At 40.3% G+C, this 21,567-nt stretch overlaps 1 protein-coding gene across 4 annotated transcripts in view; it reads left to right on the top strand.

The window, feature by feature from the left end:
- ANKRD44 (ankyrin repeat domain 44) overlaps nucleotides 1-21,567 on the top strand; it is a 304,247-nt gene that overhangs the window by 272,028 nt on the left and 10,652 nt on the right. For all 4 annotated transcript variants that reach the window (XM_043910502.1, XM_043910501.1, XM_043910504.1 and 1 more), the window contains 7 exons: nucleotides 5,802-6,003; nucleotides 10,923-11,010; nucleotides 12,941-13,058; nucleotides 14,358-14,574; nucleotides 18,869-18,956; nucleotides 19,533-19,616; nucleotides 20,625-20,770. In XM_043910502.1, the coding sequence (XP_043766437.1) occupies nucleotides 5,802-6,003; nucleotides 10,923-11,010; nucleotides 12,941-13,058; nucleotides 14,358-14,574; nucleotides 18,869-18,956; nucleotides 19,533-19,616; nucleotides 20,625-20,770 (943 nt within the window). The remainder of the gene's footprint in view (nucleotides 1-5,801; nucleotides 6,004-10,922; nucleotides 11,011-12,940; nucleotides 13,059-14,357; nucleotides 14,575-18,868; nucleotides 18,957-19,532; nucleotides 19,617-20,624; nucleotides 20,771-21,567) is intronic.

A 21,567-nucleotide genomic window follows, 5' to 3' on the forward strand; every position in this document is an offset into this window, starting at 1 on the left:
GCTAACCTGTTTTCCCAGCAGTTTATTGAATGCCTCATCCTTGCTGATAAATTTAATGATGCCATTAAAATTTTTTTTAATTAAAAAAAAAAGAAATTATTTGTGGAAGTACCCACTGAACACCTGATTTAGGATGGGAATAGAAAAAAATGTACAAGCTTCGTTCTTCATGCACTGCTGACATGAGAAAGATCTTCTTTCCAGACTACTTGAATCTCTTTCAGAGAACTTGAAGTTTTATTGTATTCTTTTTTATATACTTTAAGAACCACATAACTACCTGAAGATAGAGTCATGCATTTAGGCATAGAATAGAGTCCCATATTACATGGTAGTTTGTTTCTAGGGTTAAGCTCTAAAGTGTGAAGGTAAGTGAAAATTCTTGTATTATCAAGTTTACCTTTATTATTTCCCTTAAATTGCTCTGGATGTTTTAGTAGACATAATTTTATGTCTTCAACTCTGAATAGTAATGCTTTTGCATACTGAAATTCAAGAGATGTAGGCTTGACTAAATGAAGAGACAAGGGGAATTCGGTACATAAATCTGGCCTTTCAACCATCCTCTCTTTGAATTTTCAAGTGCCCGATACAGAAGAAAACATGGATTGGAATCTGAAGCTTCCCTTCCGCAGGTTCACTCTTGTATTTTCATGTTAAGCCTCTTTGAGCTGCGCTCCTGTGTTCCGTTGTGCCCAGCTCTTTGCGACCCCATGGACTGTAGCCTGCCAGGCTCCTCTGTCCATGGAATTTGCCAAGAAAGAATACTGGAATGGCTTGCCATTTCCTACTCCAGGGGATCTTCCCAACCCAGGGATCGAACCCACATCTCCTGCAGCTCCTGCGTTGTAGGCAGGTTCTTAACCCACTGAGCCATCAGGGAAGCCCAAAAGTAAAGGCCATCAGATGCCTTAGGTTCCAGCCCTGTTATAACATTAGCTATATGACCATCTTTAGACCACCTTGAGTCAGAGGACTAGGAAGTATTATACTTCAAAGTAAACTTCAAGTTGCTATGGTAAAGCAAGAACATTCTTTGTATTCACTGGCAATCCATGAACTGAATATGCAGAATCTTGTGAGACAGCAAATAAAATAAGCATGATCTAATGTGGAAATGAAATATACTTGGAAATATTTAAAGAATGAAATGGCAGTAGCAAATTTAACACACATGGATTTATTTTTTGTTGTGAGAATGGAAAGGAGACGCTTCAGGGGTCTTTTATGGGAGTGAAGTTCTTAGGTGAGCACTTAAGTGCCCTGAGATGTAACTCTGCAGTCCTGAAGAGTGCTGATCCCTCTACCTGAGCGTCCTTCCTGCATGCATTTCTTTTTGCCCTGAGTTTTCTCTTTATTCATCTGGATATGTTAGCCATCATGCTTTGTAGATATGCATGCAGTTTATAAGTTGCCAATTCTACTTTTTTAGACTAAAGTCAAATAACAGAAAGTGTAAATGTTTACTATCTTTGTCATCATAGTAAGTGACGCTGAAGGAAGGAGCATTTGCAAATAGCATCTGGAACCTGCTATTATCTATGTGGACTCATCTCCCTTTGATCTAAAGTCAGGGTTTCTACATAAACTGAGTCAGTCACTACCATTACAATTTAAAATGAGAAGAGGTGTTACACAAACTCAAGTTCAAATAAGCAACAGACTCAAGTCCAGGGTCAAGTGAGATAGATTGACTTATACTCTAATGTAGACGCTCCACCTTTCCAGGAGGATAGGTGCTCCCAAGCTGGCTTAAATGGATGATGGCTGAAACTAGATGATGGACATTTGGGAATCATCACACTATCCTCTCTTCTTCGTACACGTTTGAAACTTCCTATAATAAAAAAGATAAATGTGTACCTTATGGCCCTTGCACGCTTTCTGTAGGTGCTCACAGGAAGCCGGCAGCTCAGGCTCTGAGGTATGACCGAGAATTCCAGCTCCACCGTGGAAGGCTGTGTGGCCATGAGAGTGTTGAGTAACATCTGTGCCTCTGTGTCCTTGTCGGTAACAATGGGAATAACAGCAGCACCCAAGCCCTGGGTTGTCTGAGCAAATAAGGTGCTGTATGTTCAGTCCTGCCTGACACACAGCAAGTGCTCCATGAAATTAGCTGTTGCTTCAGAAGTTAGATTAGACTAAAGGCTTTCCATCTTAGGTTTCTGATTCACTATTTGTTATTCAGCTCTCTGATCCATTACACGTAGGCACAAAAGTATTTTGAAAGTCTCCAATGGAATTGGAGAAGGAAATGGCAACCCACTCCAGTATTCTTGCCTGGAGAATCTCATGGAGGGAGGAGCCTGGTGGGCTACAGTCCACGGGGTCGCAAAGAGTCGGACACGACTGAGTGACTTCACTTTCACTTTCACTAAATGGAATTACTGGGACAGATTTTAAGACATTGCCTAAAAGCGTAGATACTAGTGGTCACAGATTCTGAGTTTCAAATCCTGACTTTGTCACTTACTAAGTGATCTTGGATGAATTAATTATCATTGCTTGATTTGTGTTTTTGTATATAAAAAGGATGTTTGCAAAGATTAGCACTCAACACAGTGCCCTCAATAAACAGTTGCTATTTTAAAAATATATTCTTATCACTAATACTAATAAATGATAATATAATTATATTCATTCATTTATTCATCAACTTATTGTTGAGTGTCTACTCTGCTATGCATGAGTCTAGGATACAGCAGTGAGCAATACACACAAAGTACCTCCAATCTTAGATAACAAAGTAGTAGATATGTAATAGTTACCAAGCAATAATAAATCCTATAAAGATAAAATAAAGCAAGATAAGTGGGCTGGAGAGTGCCTTATGTGTTGAGGAACAGGGTAGTGATCTGTTTTAATTGGGCTCTGGGAAGCCTCTAGATAAGGTAATGTTTGAAGCAGAATTACCAAAGAAGCCATGTGGCTCTTAGAGGCGGAAGAACTCTCCAGGCCAGGCACGCAGAGGAGAACATGCATTGTTTAATCATAGGGAGTGGGGAGGGGAGGCTAGTGGTTGGAACAGAGTGAATGAGGGGCCATGCTGATGATCAAGGGTCAGGGAAGCCAGATCCTAAGGGTCTGAATGGTCATGGGAAGTTTTGGGTTGTGTTATCAATGAGTTTTCATTGAGGAGTGCTATGTCCAACTTGAGTGTTCAAAGATTTCATCTTGTGGCTGTTCAGTAATAGTTTGCTGGTGGCTCAGATAAGAATCTGCCTGCAATGCAGGAGACCTGGGTTCGATTCCTGGGTTGGGAAGATCACCTGGAGGAGGGCATGGCAATCCACTCCAGTATTCTTGCCTGGAGAATCCCCATGGACAGAGGAGCCTGGCAGGCCACAGTCCATGGAGTTGCTAAGAGTCGGACACGACTGAGCGATACAGCACAGCACACAGTGAGGATGGGAAGGAAAGCTTTTGCCGCTGAGGCAGCAGAGGATGTAGTATAGTGAAGAACTGGATAGATTCTGGATATATTTTGAAGAAGCAGAGATGATCATGGCTTGAAAGTAGAGATGATCATGTCCTTGAGGGCTACTAGTTACCCAACACCTGTGTGCGAATTATTACAGAGATATGAATAGCTATTTCCTGCCAGGTGCCTGATAACCTGATGACACCTCTGTTGGTGAGCAAAAAAATGTCCCTTTCTTTCAGCAGACACACCCCTGTACCAGGGCATGGCACGGCAGTGGGGAGAGGCGGGGAAGCTATTTTTAGCACTCACTTGCCCCAGTGTTTCAAAGCTCTTGTGCAGGGCCACAACCCTGGGCTTAAGAGGGAAGACAAAGATGACTCCAAAATTTGGGGCCTGAGCAACCAGGAGAGTAAAGTTGCCATTTACAGAGATGGAGCAAATTTTAGGAGGAAAATTAAGAACTCATTTTGGGACACGTTAAGCTTGAGATGTATATTAGATATTCAAGTGGAAATTTCCATAGGCAATTGAATATACAAGTCTTATAAAGTAACTGGGATATAAATTTGGGGTTCATCACCATATGAGTTATTATACTACACATATAATATATATGTTTAGTATATAACATAATAACCATAATCATTCATAAAAATAATATAATGAGAAAGTTTTATAAACGATTCCTTTTAGTGCTCTTAAACCTTGTGGGTCCTTTTAATCTAGTTTTTGTTATTGTTGTGGTTGATATATAGAGAGAAAAACATTCAAGTAGTTTTTAATTTTTTTTTTAAATTTTCAAGTAGTTTTTAAAAGGCTAAGTTAAAATGGGTCCATTTGTTCGTTACTTTACCTCTCAATTCTAGAATAACCACTGTTAGTTTCCTTTGTATCTTCTGAAATTTTCTATGAATACCAAAATATACATAGACACAGGTATGTGTCTCTCTGAGTATATTTGCTTTTCATACAGCAAAACCGTTGTATTTATTATTTGCAACTTAGTTTTTTAAAAAAAATTTTGGATAAGAGTTTGTCAAATCACTCTTCACAAGTGTCACACCAATCTATCCTGTCACCAACAGAGTGTAGATTGATTTTTTCCACCATGTCTTAACTAATCCTGAACATGCCCAAACTTAATCACTGCCATTTGGTAGTTAAAGAATCGTACCCTAAGAATTTACATGCTTTTCTCATATGTTTATTGACCTTTTTATTTTTCTTTTTCTGCCAGCTGCCTTTTCATACCCTTTGCACATTTTCCTAGTTTTTGAAATGGCTTTTGGAAGCTCTTTGGGTATTGAAGAAATTAGTCCTTACCCTGCGCTAAGCCTTTTTTCAAATAAATTGTGCCTGGGTGATGGCTGCAGTAGAAAAATAGCATAGGAGACATGAGAGACGACTGTGGCTGCTGAATACATGGGACAGACTTTTCCTGTCTCCTCCTTTGCTTCCCTCCACCAACCATCCCCCACCCCCACTGTATTCTTTTTTTTTTTCCTTTTTTCAATGTCCTTGACCTTGTATGTGCATATACAGTTTTTTAACCTTATAGACTTAGTAAAAATGACCTTTCAGACTTTAAGTTTTGTGTTTTAGTAGTATGAAGCCTCCTAACTTTAACACAGCGTAGGAGCTCACAATAGGACTGAACTTGGCCTTAATATATGGAATATACTTCCATAATTGTGTTTATGTTTTGTTTATAATCGATGGAGGAAACAAGAGAAAAGGAAGCATCAGCTATGTATTACGAACTATGCAAAGGCTGTGAAATTTTATCTCTTCTCATCCTCTCTGGAACGCAACTTTTATTGCTCTTACTTTATAGATGAGGAAACAAACTCTAGGTGAAATTAAGAAACTCAGCCAGAATCACATGGCTGAAACTAAAATGTTGGACTGCAACAGAAGATCAGTATGCTTCTGCTGAATTACCAAGTCTACAATGTTTTTAGTGATTTTTTTTTCCTCCAGGTTTAACAGAAAAGCCTCCTGAATAAATATTTAGATCTTACCAATGTGTTTAGGACTGAGCTGACGGATAAAAGAATATATTAATCCATTTAGCTATTAGCCTGTGTTAGATTATTAGATTAATAGATACAAATAAAAGAATACATCGATACATTTAGAACCTTTGGAGTAAGTTATTTGACAAAAGAGAAGGAGCATTAAAAAATTCATGCGAAACTGTGAGGTCTGTGCACTGTGATTTTTCCATCTAGTTCTGGTTTCACCCGTGTTTCAGTAACTATGCCGTGTGCTCTCTGCAGGAGTCTCCCTCCGTGACCTGGGAGGCTCAGCCCCTCAGATGGATTGCTGTGGGGTTTAAGCTGAGCGAGCACTTGAGGTGTTGGTTTCTCCTTTGCAGGCCTACAACGGCCACCACCAGGCCTTGGAAGTCCTTCTGCAGTCGCTGGTAGACCTGGACATCAGGGATGAAAAAGGCCGCACTGCGCTGGATCTGGCTGCCTTTAAGGGACATACGGAGTGTGTGGAAGCACTTATCAACCAGGGTGCATCCATCTTTGTGAAAGACAATGTAACCAAAAGAACCCCACTTCATGCCTCAGGTAGGTCTTGTCAGGAGTCTGGTTACCTTAGTTTTGTGGCCCACTTGAGTAAATGGATGGCGCATCTTCCTTCATCCCGATTTTGAAAATATCCTCTTTCTACATCACATATGCCTATGCTCTTCCAAAGTGCTTTTAGAGCAGCTTTAGATTCATATCAACATCGAAAAGGAAGGTGTAGAGGTTTTCCACATACCCCTCGTCCATCACACATGCATAGCCTCTCCCATTATCAACATCCCTCCCCAGACTGGCATATTCATTACAATGGATGAACCTACATTGACACAACATGATCATCCAAAGTCCACACCTTACATTAGGGTCCACTATTGGTATTGTACATTCTGTGAATTTGAGCAGATGTCTGATGACATGTGTCTACCATTCTGGGCTTCCATAAGTTGCTCAGTGGTAAAGAATCCGCCCGCCAATGCAGGAGATACAGGTTCGATCCCTGGGTCGGGGAGATCCCCTGGAAAAGGAAATGGCCACCCACTCCAGTATTCTTGCCTGGAAAATCCCATGGACAGAGGAGCCTCGTGGGCTACAGTCCATGGGATTGTAGAGTTGGATATGACTGAGTACACACACACATGCATATCTATCATTCTGCCCTAAAAACCCTCTATGCTGCATCTGACCTTCTTAACCCAGAAGAGTGTTCAGAACCTTTGGCCAATGGCAGTCACAAAACTTTCTGGGAAAAAAGGGCAAGGTGTATTGTTATTATCAGATAAATCACATAGACTAAAATCTCATAGCATTTTGAAGCATAAAATAAATATTCACAGCTACTTCATGAAAGGAATTGTCAGACAGCAGTCTGCTGAGTATGTTATTCTGCAGTCTAAGTGTTACTTCTTCACTTTTGCTCTGATTCTTTTCTTAATTTTTTTTTAATTAAAGTTTTTTTTTTTTTTTTAATTTTTAAATCGGAGTGCAGTTTCTGCGCAGGGCTGTGTTAGTTTTGTTGTGTTGCAGCCCAGCTCAGCGGTGCGTGTACATGTGCGCCCTCCCCCGGGAGCCCCCCTCCCACCTGCATCCCACCCGCATCCCACCATCCCGGGTCAGCACGGAGCGCCGCGCTCGGCCCCCGTGATGTGCCGCAGCTTCCCGCTCGCCGTCTGACACACGTGGCTGTGTGTCCGTCCGTGCTGTTCTCTCAGCTTGCCCCACGCTCTCCTTCCCCCGCTGTGTCCACAAGTCCATTCTTCACGTCTGCATCTCTCCTCCTGCCCTACACACAGGTTCATCAGCACCATTTTTCTAGATTCCATATGTATGTGTTAATATGATATTTGTTTTACTCCTTATTTTTTTTCTTTTTTTAGTGTTTTTATTTTTAATTGGAACATAATTGCTTTACCAACACAGTTTTTGTTCTGACTCTTGATGCATCAGGTGTAAAAATAGGCTCTTAAAAAGCTACATGTATTTTTCAAAAAGTAAGTAATTTGCCTCTTCTGTGACTTTTCTTTAATGTGCATTAAATAAAACTGTGACCAGATGCTTCTAGACATACACAGATGACAAGGTAATGTGGAAGAGTTTCTAGTTCAGCTAAGGCACAGTTTTCTTTGGGTTCAGGAGTTCAGTGATAATAGCCTTTGATCAGGATTGCAGATATTATAAAGAGAAGTAAGTATCTTTCACTGTGAAATAATGGATGTATTGAGGAAGCGAAGGAATGAAAACAGTTTTCAGAAGACTTTGTGATTCTTGTACTTGGGAAAATTTTCTCAGAATGTTAGGCTTCGTGGAAGCATTGCTATCCGCATCTCTGAATGTCAAACCACTGAGGAAAAATAATACAAAGATTGAAAAAGCATGGTGTTGCTTAATTATCTGGAAGCAGTTGTTCCTGGAAAAAAACTTTCGCCATGAGGTTAGCAGTGACTGGTATGGTTAAATTATAAATTCTTATTTCCCATCACATTTAGTCTTTTTGGTATTTGTTAAGCATTATTATGAAATTTAGCATTCTAGGCATTCTTGGTGTTACCATATAGTTTACATTTAGTTCTCCTTTTAATGTTGCCTATTATTAATGTCAGCATCCTGCTTTAGTTACCGAGTACTTCCTGACACTTACAAAGGGCCCATTTTGGTTGTGGAAAATCGCCCTTGCGAACAGGTAAACAATGAGGAGTAATCATCGTCCTTCATGTGCCACCGTGCTAAAGGCTGTGGTCCAATGGCGCCCCCTAGCGGTCCGCAGGACTGGCGCCTTTGGGTGTCCCCCGCGCAAGCCGTTGAGAAGGTGCGGGCTGTCGTTTGGTTTTATTCTCCACAAAATGTCTGCTGCGCAAAGCTTTAGCCTGCGCTTTGAGAATCCGCTTTTCCAGAATCTTTTCCAGCTCATTTGAGAGGCCAATTTTTTGTTCCAAGTCTTGAGAGGAGCAGGAGCCAGGATGGATTTTAGAGGGTTTGGGGTAGATAGTTCTAACGACAGTGGTGGTCTTCGAGCAGCATGAGAAACAGCTGTCACTCATAGTCAGAGGCCGAGCTAGTCAGACAAAGACGGTTTGGCAGGGCGCGGCAAAAGGAAATGGTGGCATCTTTTTGCTAGAAGGCAATTGGGGGGAAATGTGTGTAGGAAGCCGAGAATTCTAGTGTGGCCACTCTTTTAAAATAAGGGGGAGTTATATTTACTGAGGGCTATTAGCTAAGTTCAGAAAAGCTACAGGTGCCCACCTCCCACCATCTCAACGGCACCCGCCCAAGAAAAACACAGTACTGTAGGAATTCGTTTGTTCTCCAGCATACTGGATGTGCTCATCACTTCAGTCCTGTCCGACTCTCTGCAACCCCATGGACCATGGCCTGCCAGTCTCCTCTGTCTGTGGATTCTCCAGGCAAGAATCCTGGAATGGGTTGCCATTTCCTTCATAATGGATGAATGATATGAATTAGATGATTTTTCCCCTTTTTCAGTTTAGGCAAAAATAAAAATCCCTGAAACTATTATGATTATGACTATTTGAATTTGAGCATTCGGCAGAAGATCGTGGAGGACAGAGGAACCCAGTGTGCTACAGTCCAAGGGATGGCAAAGAGTCAGACATGATTTAACGACTAAATAACAACAACAACAATTTAAACAATGTCAAATTGATATAGAAAAAGGAATCAATCAAAATATGCTATATTTCATGAGTATTATAATACCACTTGTAGTATTTAACTATCAGTCCTCTGCTAATTATTTTCTTTTAAGCATACATTAAACCTCTTGTATATTTCACTAGTGCTAACAGACTTAATGTAATTTTTAAAACGGAAAGCAAAAGAGCAACAACATTTCTACAAGATTTCCTCCTGAGGTACATAAATGGGATGTTGCTGAGAATTAGCTGAATGCAATGGTCTACAAAATGTGGGTATTATCCCTGTAGTTAATTTGAGTGGTGTTGATGAATGTGAGCTAATTCTAATACGTATTGTCCCTGAAAAATGTGTCGTCGTTAAATTAGCCTTCTCTCATGACTGGCATGCAATAAAAAGGGCTGTAAAACACAGCTCTAAGAAGAGCCTTTATCAGCCTAACATAGCTGTATCTATTCCCTTCTCTCTCCACAACCATAACAAGCTTAATGCAATGTATTTTATGGTGTTCTTATTGTTCAGAGAGGAGAAAAGGTCACGTTCAGAATTTTCAATGTATTTGTTCTCATCCTACTCCCTGAGTAGAAAATCATGTCTTTTGCAAGGCTGTGGGTTCCATTCAACGAGCTGAAGGAAAGTACCCTACCCCGCGGATTATCAGCCTGGAAGGTGCTTCCTGACGCTGTGGCACCAGGGCCTTCTTCCTAAAGGACACCTTGCCTGGTGCACAGGGCAGGGCGAGTCCGTGGGTCCCACCCCAGGCACTCAAGGCCAACACAAGACTGGGGCCACGCTTCCTGCCCGCTGCAAGTTCCCTCCTGGGTAGCTAAGTGACGAGGGGCCGGGTGAGGGCCTGCTGCCCCAGTCCGAGCTCAGCAAGGATGAGAGAGGGTGGGAGGCTGCTGGGAGAAGGCAGAGAAACAAGGGCTTTGACATGAGAAACTCAGACGGAGCAGTCCTCCAGCCCCTGGGGCGGGGGGCCATCTGTGAGTCCTCTGGGAGTGCCAGTCAATCAGTGAGCAGCGAGCCAATGGCTAGCATTGCCAGCTTAAGGTTTGACTTAAAGTTGCCAGTCATCAGTCAGAACACCCACCTCAGAATGCAAAATGATGGGGAAAAGAAGCAGATTCTGTTCCCATCTCCCTCCCTCCCCTCTTCCCTCCTCCTCTCTTCTGCTCCCCACTCCTTCACCTGCTCTCCTCTTCTTCCTCCTCTGCCTTCTCCTCCGCCTTCAACCTTCTTTAAAAAGGACTTGAGATAGGCTGGACACAGGAAGGTTGTACAGAGCTGGGACACTCCCTTAGAGGAACAGAAAGGTTACCCAGAAAGTGGGGTGAGATGATCGGTTCTATAGGAGTAGATAAGAAAGGATGTCCTCTTTAAGGAAAAAAGCCTCTGTACAGCATCCAGGAAAGAAAGTTAGGTGAGGACCACAGTGCCTTGATAGGAAGAAAGTGGAGATGGGTTGGTAACATACGCATTGCCTGCTGTGCCCAGCAGCTGGCACTAGCTGGACACCTGGGGATGCCCATCAGCAACGGTTCAGTTCAGTCACTCAATCGTGTCCGACTCTCTGCGACCCCATGGACTGCAGCACGCCAGGCCTCCCTGTCCATCACAATTCCTGGAGTTTACTCAAACTCATGTCCATTGAGTCAGTGATGCCATCCAGCCATCTCATCCTCTGTTGTCCCCTTCTCCTCCTGCCTTCAAGCAACATTTGGAAACCACCAATTTGAAGTCCAGATAAATTTTATTTCGGAGGGATCTGTGTGGTCTGTTAAAAGAATGTCCATTATTTTCTTTTTCAGTAATTAATGGTCACACGCTGTGTATGCGGCTATTACTAGAAATTGCAGACAACCCAGAAGTGGTTGACGTGAAAGATGCCAAAGGACAGTAAGTGTTCTCACACCTGGGGTTGACATTTCAAATCACAACTGATCAGTTAATTTGTTAAACAGCTAGGAGGGCTGAATGCTGAATTCTAGATTTGGTGTTTATACTGGGGTGAAACTGATGGATGAGGGTCCTAGAAGAATGAAGTAGCTTTGCACTGGAGTATATATCCAAGAAAAATGTGTGTGTGTGTGTGTGTGTGTGTGTGTGTGTGTGTGTATCTTGATGAGAAAGAGCTAACTTTATATATGTAGCCTTGTGCTCTGGCTTTTCAAAAATATTTCCTCATTTGTTCCTTCTTCCTGTTCATTTTTACCCTCTTCTGAAGCTGCTGCCATCGCATTTTTTAAATTAATAATGGAATACGACAGACCTCAAGAAGTTATCGCCTCCATAAAAATCCTTCATATTTTTATCCTTCCTGAGTTTTTTTTTCCCCAAGTATTTTCCATCTGTTAGCCTATTCTCCCACCCAGTCTTCTCTTACAAATAGGAAACGCAGAGCAATAAAGCACTGGTGACTCACCCCAGATGTATGAGTTCATGTCGAAGACAGAACTGGACCTCACCTCCTGGAGCCCAGCACTTGGGTTCTTCCTCTGGACTTGTCCTACTTTTCTTTAAGGCAATGGAGCTTTGTTCAAATGAAATACTGAACCGGAATCCAACATAAAAAACTGTAAAAGTAGTTCACAGTTGCTCTGATAGAAACAAGAGCATTTCTTACATGCACACACACACTCCCTACTCAATTGATATTTGTCCAGTGCTGCATAGTTCTGAAAACGATGGGATTCAAATGAGCATTTTGAGGTGGAACTTTCCTCTGCCCTACTCGTATTGATCATTCCACTGCCACCATTTCGTGTGATCATTAGAGACCAGAGGCAAATAGCTTGTTCCAGGTAGTAGACAGCAAATCAGGGACACTCAGAAAATACTAAGCGATTGTCAAGAAGGGAGAGAGACCGAGAAAGAGAGAGACAGAAAGACAAAGGAAGAGAGGAAGATGCTCCCACTGGAAGTGATGAGTATTTTTTAATCTTCTTTTTAAAAGCCCATTCAAATCAAAACCCACAATGAGGTATCATCTCATGCTGATCAGAAGGGCCATAATCAGAAAGTCTACAAACAAAAAATGCTGGAGAGGGTGTGGAGAAAATGGAACCCTATTACCCTGTTGGTGGGAATGCAAACTGGTACAGCCACTATGGAGAACAGTGTGGAGATTCCTTAAAAAACTGGGAATAGAACTGCCATACAACCCAGAAATCCCGCTGCTGGGCATACACACCGAGGAGACCAGAACTGAAAGAGACAGTGTACCCCAGTGTTCAGTGCAGCACTAGGACATGGAAGCAACCTAGATGCCCATCAGCAGATGAATGGATAAGGAAGTTGTGGTACATATACACAATGGAGTATTACTCAGCTATGAAAAGGACTGCATTTGAGACAGTTCTAATGAGGTGGATGAAATTGGAACCTATTATACAGAGTGAAGTAAGTCAGAAAAAGAAACAAATACTGTATATTAACACATATGGAATTTACAAAGATGGTAACGACGATCCTATACAGCAAAGGAGACACAGATGTAAAGAACAGACTTTTGGACTCTGTGGGAGAAGGCGAGGGTGGGATGATTTGAGAGACTGGCGTTGAAGCATGTATATTACTCTGTGTAAAACAGATGGCCAGTGCAAGTTCGGTGCAGGAAGCAGAGCACTCGTAGCTGGTACTCTGGGACAGCCCAGAGGGATGGGGTGGGGAGGGAGGTGGGAGGGGGGTTCAGGATGGGTGGGACACATGCACCCATGGCTGATTCATGTCAATGTATGGCAGAAGCCATCACAACACTGTAAAGTAATTATCCTCCAATTAACATAAATTAATTAAAAATAAAAGCCCACTTTCTCTCTTTTCCTAGAACCCCACTAATGCTTGCAGTAGCATATGGACACAGTGATGCTGTCTCATTGTTACTTGAAAAGGAAGCAAATGTCGATGCTGTGGACATCATGGGCTGCACAGCTTTACACAGAGGGGTATGTACGTCTTCCTTAGCTTTAGTCAGCAGTTCTGCAGTGAACTTGTTTCTTCTTCTTCTTTTTTACCTTCTTATGAATTTTTAGTATCAAGATTGTTCCCTGAGATAGCCAATTAACCTCAGTCAGTCAAAAAGAAATTACAGAATCTTTTGCAAAGATAAAATAATGGCAGGTACTCTTAGGTTCTGCTCTTGAGTTGTCATGTTTGACTGTGATAATAGATACATGAACACCTATTGTTGCTAGACTTGGTTCTGCCTTCTGATTGCATGCACATCATAGGAATTTGCAAAAGACATTTTAAAGCACAAATAACAAAATCATAATCTCTAGTAATCTTACCTCCTGAAGATAACTATATCACCAGTCTTTTTTCTAAATATAGATTTGTTTTAAATCTTAAAAAGAATACAGAAGATGCTATTTGGAACCTTTTTTTTTCTTATATCAAATATCTTAGTCCATATCACTAAATATTTTTCTGCCCTTTTTTAATCCTCCATTGTGTGCAGGTGTTGTAATTTATTCTGATGATTACCTAGTTTTGAGTAATCACGCTATTTTTAATTGTTCTTTATTACAATGTGGGCCCATTTATCACCTGACGTATGTACTCTGCTGAAATAAGTACACTGTGTGTAATTCTTCATACACACCTGCTGAACTGTTTTTTTTTTTTAAGTATATCAAGTAATCTAAATGAAACACAAGCAGAAATCAGGAAATTGTTATTTAAAGATGGTGCTGACCACCATTGATCAATGAAAAGAAGAGGATTAGGGTTAGCCCTAACCCTAACTCTAAATGTTTAATGCCATAATCTTAGAACTTATTTCTTGGGTACTTCCTATGGGCCACACAGCAGTCTGGGAGCCTTTACATATCTCATTAGTCCTCACAACAGCCTATGAGGTCATTATTACTATCCCCATTTACAGGTGGGTAAAGTTAGGCATAGAGAGATAAATTAACCTGTCCAAGTTTTACAAGAGGGAGCTAGAATTTAACTCACATCTTCCTGATTTTAAAGCTGATACTTTCCACTGCATCATGATACTTTCCATGGTTATGTTTGGCAAGTCAAGAGATGTTCCTAAAATGCTGGTGTTCACACAGACCTTTCTGTTAGGAATTCTTGCTAGGTTGTTCTGCGTTTCTCTGAAGTAGGATAAGAGATTTTCCCCTTAAGACCTGGGCGTTTTGTCCACTTACTTTGAGGCTAACCTCACTTAGTCAACAACTTTGCTTGCTGAGTCTTCTTAGAGTTGTGTTGTGTTTTTAATTGCGACTCATCAGATCATGACGGGACATGAGGAATGTGTGCAAATGCTGCTGGAACAAGAAGTGTCGATTCTGTGTAAAGACTCCAGAGGGAGGACACCCTTGCACTATGCGGCTGCTCGTGGCCATGCCACGTGGCTGAGTGAGCTGCTCCAGATGGCACTTTCCGAGGAGGACTGTTCTTTCAAAGACAACCAAGGCTACACGCCACTGCACTGGGCTTGTTACAATGGTGAGTTAATTGTCACTTGACTGATTCTGATAGACTTCCTATCCCAACATCACTGTGATCTCAAAGGAAGTGAAAACATAACATGATGCTGTAACCAAGGTATCCAATCTTTCTGCATTCAGATACTGCAAAACAAACAAACAAAAATACCCTTCTTAGAAAATATTTTTCCCTCCATGGCTACCATGATGCCTTATTGGAATGAAAATTTACTTTACACTTTTTGTTAACCAGTAGCATGTAACTCCTCATCAGAACTTCTGATGAACTAACTAGTTTAAATCAGGCTTTCTTTTCTATATGAATAACCAGGGATCCTACAAGGAATTGAAATAATACAGCTAAAAACAACCAAAACAATATGATGTAATAATGTCATTATTGACAGCTGGTAGGTGCATGATTTATCTTTTAGCATTGCATTTTTATGTCTCATAGTCCCATTTATTTAGTTACTCTTGCTACTGAGGAGATTTAAAATTTTGTGTTTCACTTATTTGAATAGAAAAAGTACAATGCATGATAATTGTTACATTTCAAAAATACTGAAGCCTGTAAAGTAAAATTAAGTCTTCATTTCCAAACTCACCTTTTGATATAATTTGGTGTTTATTTTTCATAATTTTCCCTTGAGAGTGTAAATCAATATATATGTATGTACATCTTTTTTAAAACTAGAATGATATAACAAATATTTTATAACTTCTTATTGTGCACTCAACATTCTATTGCAGATATCCTTACAAATCAATGTGTATCTATATACATTGATCTTTTTAATAGTTGTATATTTTATAGCAGATAAATAGGTATAGACATGCATGAGTATGAGGGTATATATCAGAATTTAATACTTATTCAACCAGATCCCTGTTGATGAACATTCAAATTGTTTTTAGGTTTTTTCTCACTACAAACAGTACTGCAGTGTGTATGTTCATATCATGATACTTTATTCTGTTAGATGAATTTCCAAAGGGAAAATTATTGATGAGGGCTTGTATATTTTCTAACTTTAATAAATTATACCATACTCCTTTAGTATGGCATAATTTTTACCCCCACCAAATGTAAATAAAAGCTTTTGTTAGCCCAAGGTGATATCATCTTTTTAATTTTTGTCGATTTGAAGGACAAAAAAAGAGTATCTCATTTTATTTTGTGTTTCCTTGTTTAATTGTGTACTGATTTATATATTTGCATTTCCTCTTCTGGAAATTACTTTTTCCAACTATTGCTCATTTTTTTCCTATTGAGTTGTTTATCTTTTTTCACACATTTGTAGGAGCACCTTATCTTAGAATATGAATCCTCTCTGTGTTATGTGTGTTGCAAATGTTTTTTCCTCAGTAGGTCTTTGCTCCTTGTTGATGATATCTTTTTCCATGTAAAGATTTTGAACTTTTATGTAGTTGAATCTGTGAGATTTTTTCTTCTATGGTATGTAGGTTTACAGTCTTGCTTGAAAAGATCTCCTACTCCTAAGCTTACATGAATATTTTCCCATATATTTCTTGCTGTTGTTCAGTTGCTAAGTCCTGTCTGACTCTTTGCAACCCTGTGGACTGTAGCACGTCAGACTGCTCTGTCTTCCACTATCTCCCAGAGTTTGCTCAAATTCATGTCAATATATTTCTTCAGTTCAGTTCAGTTCAGTTCAGTCACTCAGTCGTGTCCGACTCTTTGCAACCCCATGAATCGCAGCACACCAGGCCTCCCTGTCCATCACCAACTCCCGGAGTTTACTCAAACTCATGCCCATCGAGTCGGTGATGCCATCCAGCCATCTCATCCTCTGTCATCCCCTTCTCCTCTTGCCCCCAATCCCTCCCAGCATCAGGGTCTTTTTCAGTGAGTCAGCTCTTCGCATGAGGTGGCCAAAGTATTGGAGTTTCAGCTTCAGCATCAGTCCTTCCAGTGAACACCCAGGACTGATCTCCTTTAGGATGGACTGGTTGGATCTCCTTGCAGTCCAAGGGACTCTCAAGAGTCTTCTCCAACACCACAGTTCAAAAGCATCAATTTTTCAGCGCTCAGCTTTCTTTATAGTCCAACTCTCACATCTATACATGACCACTGGAAAAACCATAGTCTTGACCAGATGGACCTTTGTTGGCAAAGTAATGTCTCTGCTTTTTAATATGCCATCTAGGTTGGTCATAACTTTCCTTCCAAGGAGTAAGCATCTTTTAATTTCATGGCTGCAGTCACCATCTGCAGTGATTTTGGAGCCCAAAAAATAAAGTCTGACACTATTTCTACTGTCTCCCCATCTATTTCCCATGAGGTGATGGGACCAGATGCCATGATCTTAGTTTTCTGAATGTTGAGCTTTAAGCCAACTTTTTCACTGTCCTCTTTCACTTTCATCAAAAGGCTTTTTAGTTCCTCTTCACTCTCTGCCATAAGGGTGGTGTCATCTGCATATCTGAAGTTATTGATATTTCTTACTCTGCTTCTATTGTTTTATTTATCCATAATCAATTCTTCTATTAAAATTTTCACTCAGAAACTATGATTATTGGGTCCAGAAAAGTTTTATGGTGCTCTAACTGTATCAATTTAAGATCTTTCATTATGTTTTTATTACGATCCTCTTTTTTTCATTGGTTCTGACCTCAGTAAGAGTCACATTTTCCACTTTTTCAGTTTGATTTTGCTCCCTCCCTGCCATTGGAGGATTGTGATTTTTTTTTTTTTAATTTACTTGCTAATGGGTAAGTTCTCCCTAACCCCCATGTGAGTTAAGCTGCAAGGCCTATCTGGCACTGGAAAACCTGCAGGAAGGGGGTGATAGAGTGCCAGTGTTGATTATAACAGCAGGTGGCAAACCTCCCAGAGACCACATTTTCTCCCGTGTGAAGCTGGATGGGGCGGGGGTGATAGGTCTGTCTGTTCTAAGGCCTCTCCAGGTACTAGCCAGGGAAGGGGAGCAGGCCTCTCCTAAACAATCCACTGGAGTCTACACTCCAGGGTAGTCTTCCAGATTGCAGGTTTAAGCTCCCCTCTTCCCAGAATCTCCTTCACTGAGCACTTTGAAACACTGAAAGCATTCAAGGATCCCCAGTCCTACCTACACAGACCTTTAGATTGAGATTCATATAGCCTCCAAGAAATGGTTTGTGTAGATGCTGCCCCAAGCTAGGTCCTTCAGGGAAATTCATAGTAATAGTGAGGTTGAAATGTCTTGGAATATTTGAGTGAGAGTTGGATATAGTTAGAAAGCTAAACAGTATAACTCACATAAAATTAGGGGATTTTTATGTTCATTACTTCATATACTTCTCAGTCCTCCTAAAAGCAAAGTTTCACCTTTCTTCTCTATAAGTACAAAAAAGTTTGACTTATTTTAATACTTAAAATTGTTCAATCAACATCATTCTGGGGTAGATCAGAAGAGAGCTCTAATTTAGCACAGGACGCAGCCAAGAAGAGGTTTCCAGGGCAACAATCCATATTCCAAAGCCAAATAGTTTTACCTTCTTGCCCTAATAATTGTATGAGAACATTGCATCACAAACCTCATTTAGGTCCTTTATCAAGTAAATTTCCCATCATCCTGTAACATCAATAGGGCAGGTATTCCTTCTCTGATTTTTTTATATGTAGGGAATAGAGGCTCATAGATCATATAACAAGTAAGCTCACAGAGCTGGGGCCTTACTTAAATTCAGTTGATTTGAAAACTACCTGCCATTTTGTTGAAAGTAATTATTCACATTCATTCATCTACTCACTAAAAAATGCTTAGTGGCACATTCATTCATCTACTTACTAAGAAATACTTAGTGGGTTTGGACTATTTGCCAGGAACTATTCTTGGTACCCTTTTAAATACTATATAGTGTTTTATAGTCAAAGTCCTTTAACCTGCATTATCATAAGTACTGTTTTTTTATCAATCACATCTTCCTCCCTTCCCTAGGGTGCATAATTATAAGTGAACCTATTCATGTGGGTAAAAGGGAAATTTTCTGTTGTAAATATGGACAAACTGAGGCGTACCTATGTTAGGCACCTACCTGCTAAGAGCTGTGAGTATGATAGAATTGTTCTGCTTGCAGATGAGGTCTCTTTCTCATCACTGCTTAATTTATTCATTGTATCTCAGAATGCCTATGAACATAGTTGAAAACATTTTGGCATTTGGTGAATTTTATTCCATGGAGAATGATCATTCAGTCAATTTAGGAAAATTCATAGGCCAGAATTCAGTACTTAATGAAAAAATAGAAACTTTCATTAAACAAAGTTTCATCTTAAAAGCTCCCTAAATCCTTTTGGTTCCTTGCAGGTAATGAAAACTGTATAGAGGTACTTTTGGAGCAGAAATGTTTTCGAACATTTATCGGTAATCCTTTCACTCCACTGCACTGTGCAATGTAAGTAGAAACACTGGAAGTTAATGGTGTGGCTTGAATTCTTTAAAACACACCTGGAAAAATGGCTTTTGGCAGAAGGAAAACACTTTTAGATTACAGATAAGACCAGTATATTCCATTTTGCAGCTGAAGGCAAATAAGTCTGATATCAAAGTGCAGTATCTAATGTTAATGATTTTTCAGGAGCTTTTTGTGAAGTGGCTCACAGACCACCCAGGGAAACAGTAGGAAGGGGTGGACTGGGAACCACAGCACACCCCATGGGAAGAGCTCTTCAGGTGCATCAGTAGTCACCTGTCTGCCAAATTCTAAAAATACGTTGGGGTTGACAATAGTATCCCTCTGGATAATTAGAAAGACATTTTATTCCAGGAAGATTCCATACATGGTGGTTTTCCAATCTTCATAATGTTGAAATTCTTCTTTGGTAAATGAAACTTTTGCTCAAAATTTGTATCAAAATTTTTAAATGGATCAGATTATTAAAGATATAGTGCATAGAAAGATGGAGTAGGAGGGGATATGTAATTTTTTAGAGAGCAAGATTTTAAAATTTTAAATCTATTTTCATTTTAGAATAAATGATCATGAGAATTGTGCATCACTGTTACTCGGGGCCATAGATTCCAGTATTGTCAATTGTAGAGATGACAAAGGCAGGTAAGTGATCCTAAGAGCATGGCTCTTGTCTGATGAATCTTAGCCTTCTTTGTGGCTACAGAGTGGCCAAACATCTGTTTTTGATTGAAAAAGTAATATATAGACATGTTTTTAAAAATTAAGTATAATAGATGATATATAAAGAAATTACCCTCTTAGTCCAGAAGCCCCAGCCTCTTCCACTGAGAAAACTACTTTAAACTGTTCTTTCTAAATTTTTATTTTCTTCCAAATATTTTGTATATATAACTATATAAATATATAAAAATATATATGCTTATATTCTTTTTATACAAATGAAAACATTCTATATTAATGTTCTCCTTTTAAGATATCTTGGCCATCTTTCCATACCAGAACGTAAATATTTACTATATTCTTTTTTAAAGCTTCATATTATTCCATTGACTGGATATGTTATAATTTAATCAGCTTGTCCTCCTTTGAAGAATATTTAGATTGCTTCAGAATTTTGGTGTTTTAATGAATGGTGCAGTGAACAGTCTAGTACACGTATCTGTTTACATGACCAAATGCATCTGGGAGATAAAAGTGCTAGAATTGGAATTTTTTGGTACAAAGATCATAGTGTTTAATTTTGATAAATCATGCCAAATTGTCCTCCCAAAGAAACCAGCCATTCATATTAAATGATATAGGCTTTTTTAAAAAAAAATAGCCAATTATCTACAAATCTAAGGCCTCATTTTGAAAGTGTGTTTATCAGTGATGAGAGAGGTCATTGGAACTCAAGATTAAAGGGTCAGTAAAGATGCTTTTATCATCAGGACCACTGCCTACACCTCCCAAATCTAGGGGTGCCATTCACATGGGTGACACTTCAGTGTCTACCCCGAATGGCCTTTGGGAGGACTTGGTCACCATCTCTGTAAGCAGTAAGCTTTAAATCCCTAAGATGACACCGTGCACGTGTTTCTCAGGCACACATAGAAAGGGAGTGTGTTACGTTTATAGGAAGCTAACATCATACTTGTTTTAAATCGTTAGGACACCACTTCATGCAGCAGCATTTGCTGATCACGTGGAGTGCTTGCAGCTTCTTCTGAGACATGGTGCTCAAGTGAACGCGGCAGACAATTCAGGGAAAACACCGCTGATGATGGCTGCTGAGAACGGGCAGGCTGGTGCTGTGGGTACGTGCTTGCCTCGTGGACTTGGTGTTTAGGCCTGTCTAAAACCAAAGGAATGTAAAGTTGGGAAAGTGGTCATCCTTTCGGTATATACATGTGAGAGAAGACCAACATTGTATTTAAGCCACCTAATCTACTTGCTGTTCATCTTTAGTCCCCTGTTAACTTGGTTATTGATAGACTTTGTCAAAGTGAGCCCACCTTTCCACAGTGAAATCTGTCAACATTTAGAAACCAAATAGAACAAAAGAATCATTTTACCTGGAAATAACAAAACTGTAAAGACAATTAAAATTAATGCCTATAGGGACTTCCCTCATGGTCCACTGGTTAAGACTCCATGCTCCCAGTACAGGGAGCCCGGGTTTGATCCTTGATCACTAAACTAGATCCTGTGTGCCTCAGCTAAAGATCATGCATGCTGCAGCTAAGACCTGGGAGCAGCCAAAGAAATAAAAGTAAATTAATAACTATGGACTTTAGATTTGAATAAAACAACTATGGCAATAAAGTGGCTTCTCTGATAGCTCAGTTGGTAAAGAATCTGCCTGCAGTGCAGGAAACCCCGGTTTGATTCCCAGATTGGGAAGACTGCTGGAGAAAGGATAGGCCACCTACTCCAATATCCCTGGGTTGGGAAGATCCCCTAGAGAAGGGAAAGGCTACCCACTCCAGTATCCTTGGGCTTCCCTTGTGGCTCAGCTGGTAAAGAATCCACCCGCAATGCGGGAGACCTGGGTTCAATCCCTGGGTTGGGAAGATCCCCTAGAGAAGGGAAAGGCTACCCACTCCAGTATTCT

This window comes from Cervus elaphus, chromosome 8 (assembly GCF_910594005.1).
Source record: "Cervus elaphus chromosome 8, mCerEla1.1, whole genome shotgun sequence".
Taxonomy (NCBI): Eukaryota; Metazoa; Chordata; class Mammalia; order Artiodactyla; family Cervidae; genus Cervus; species Cervus elaphus.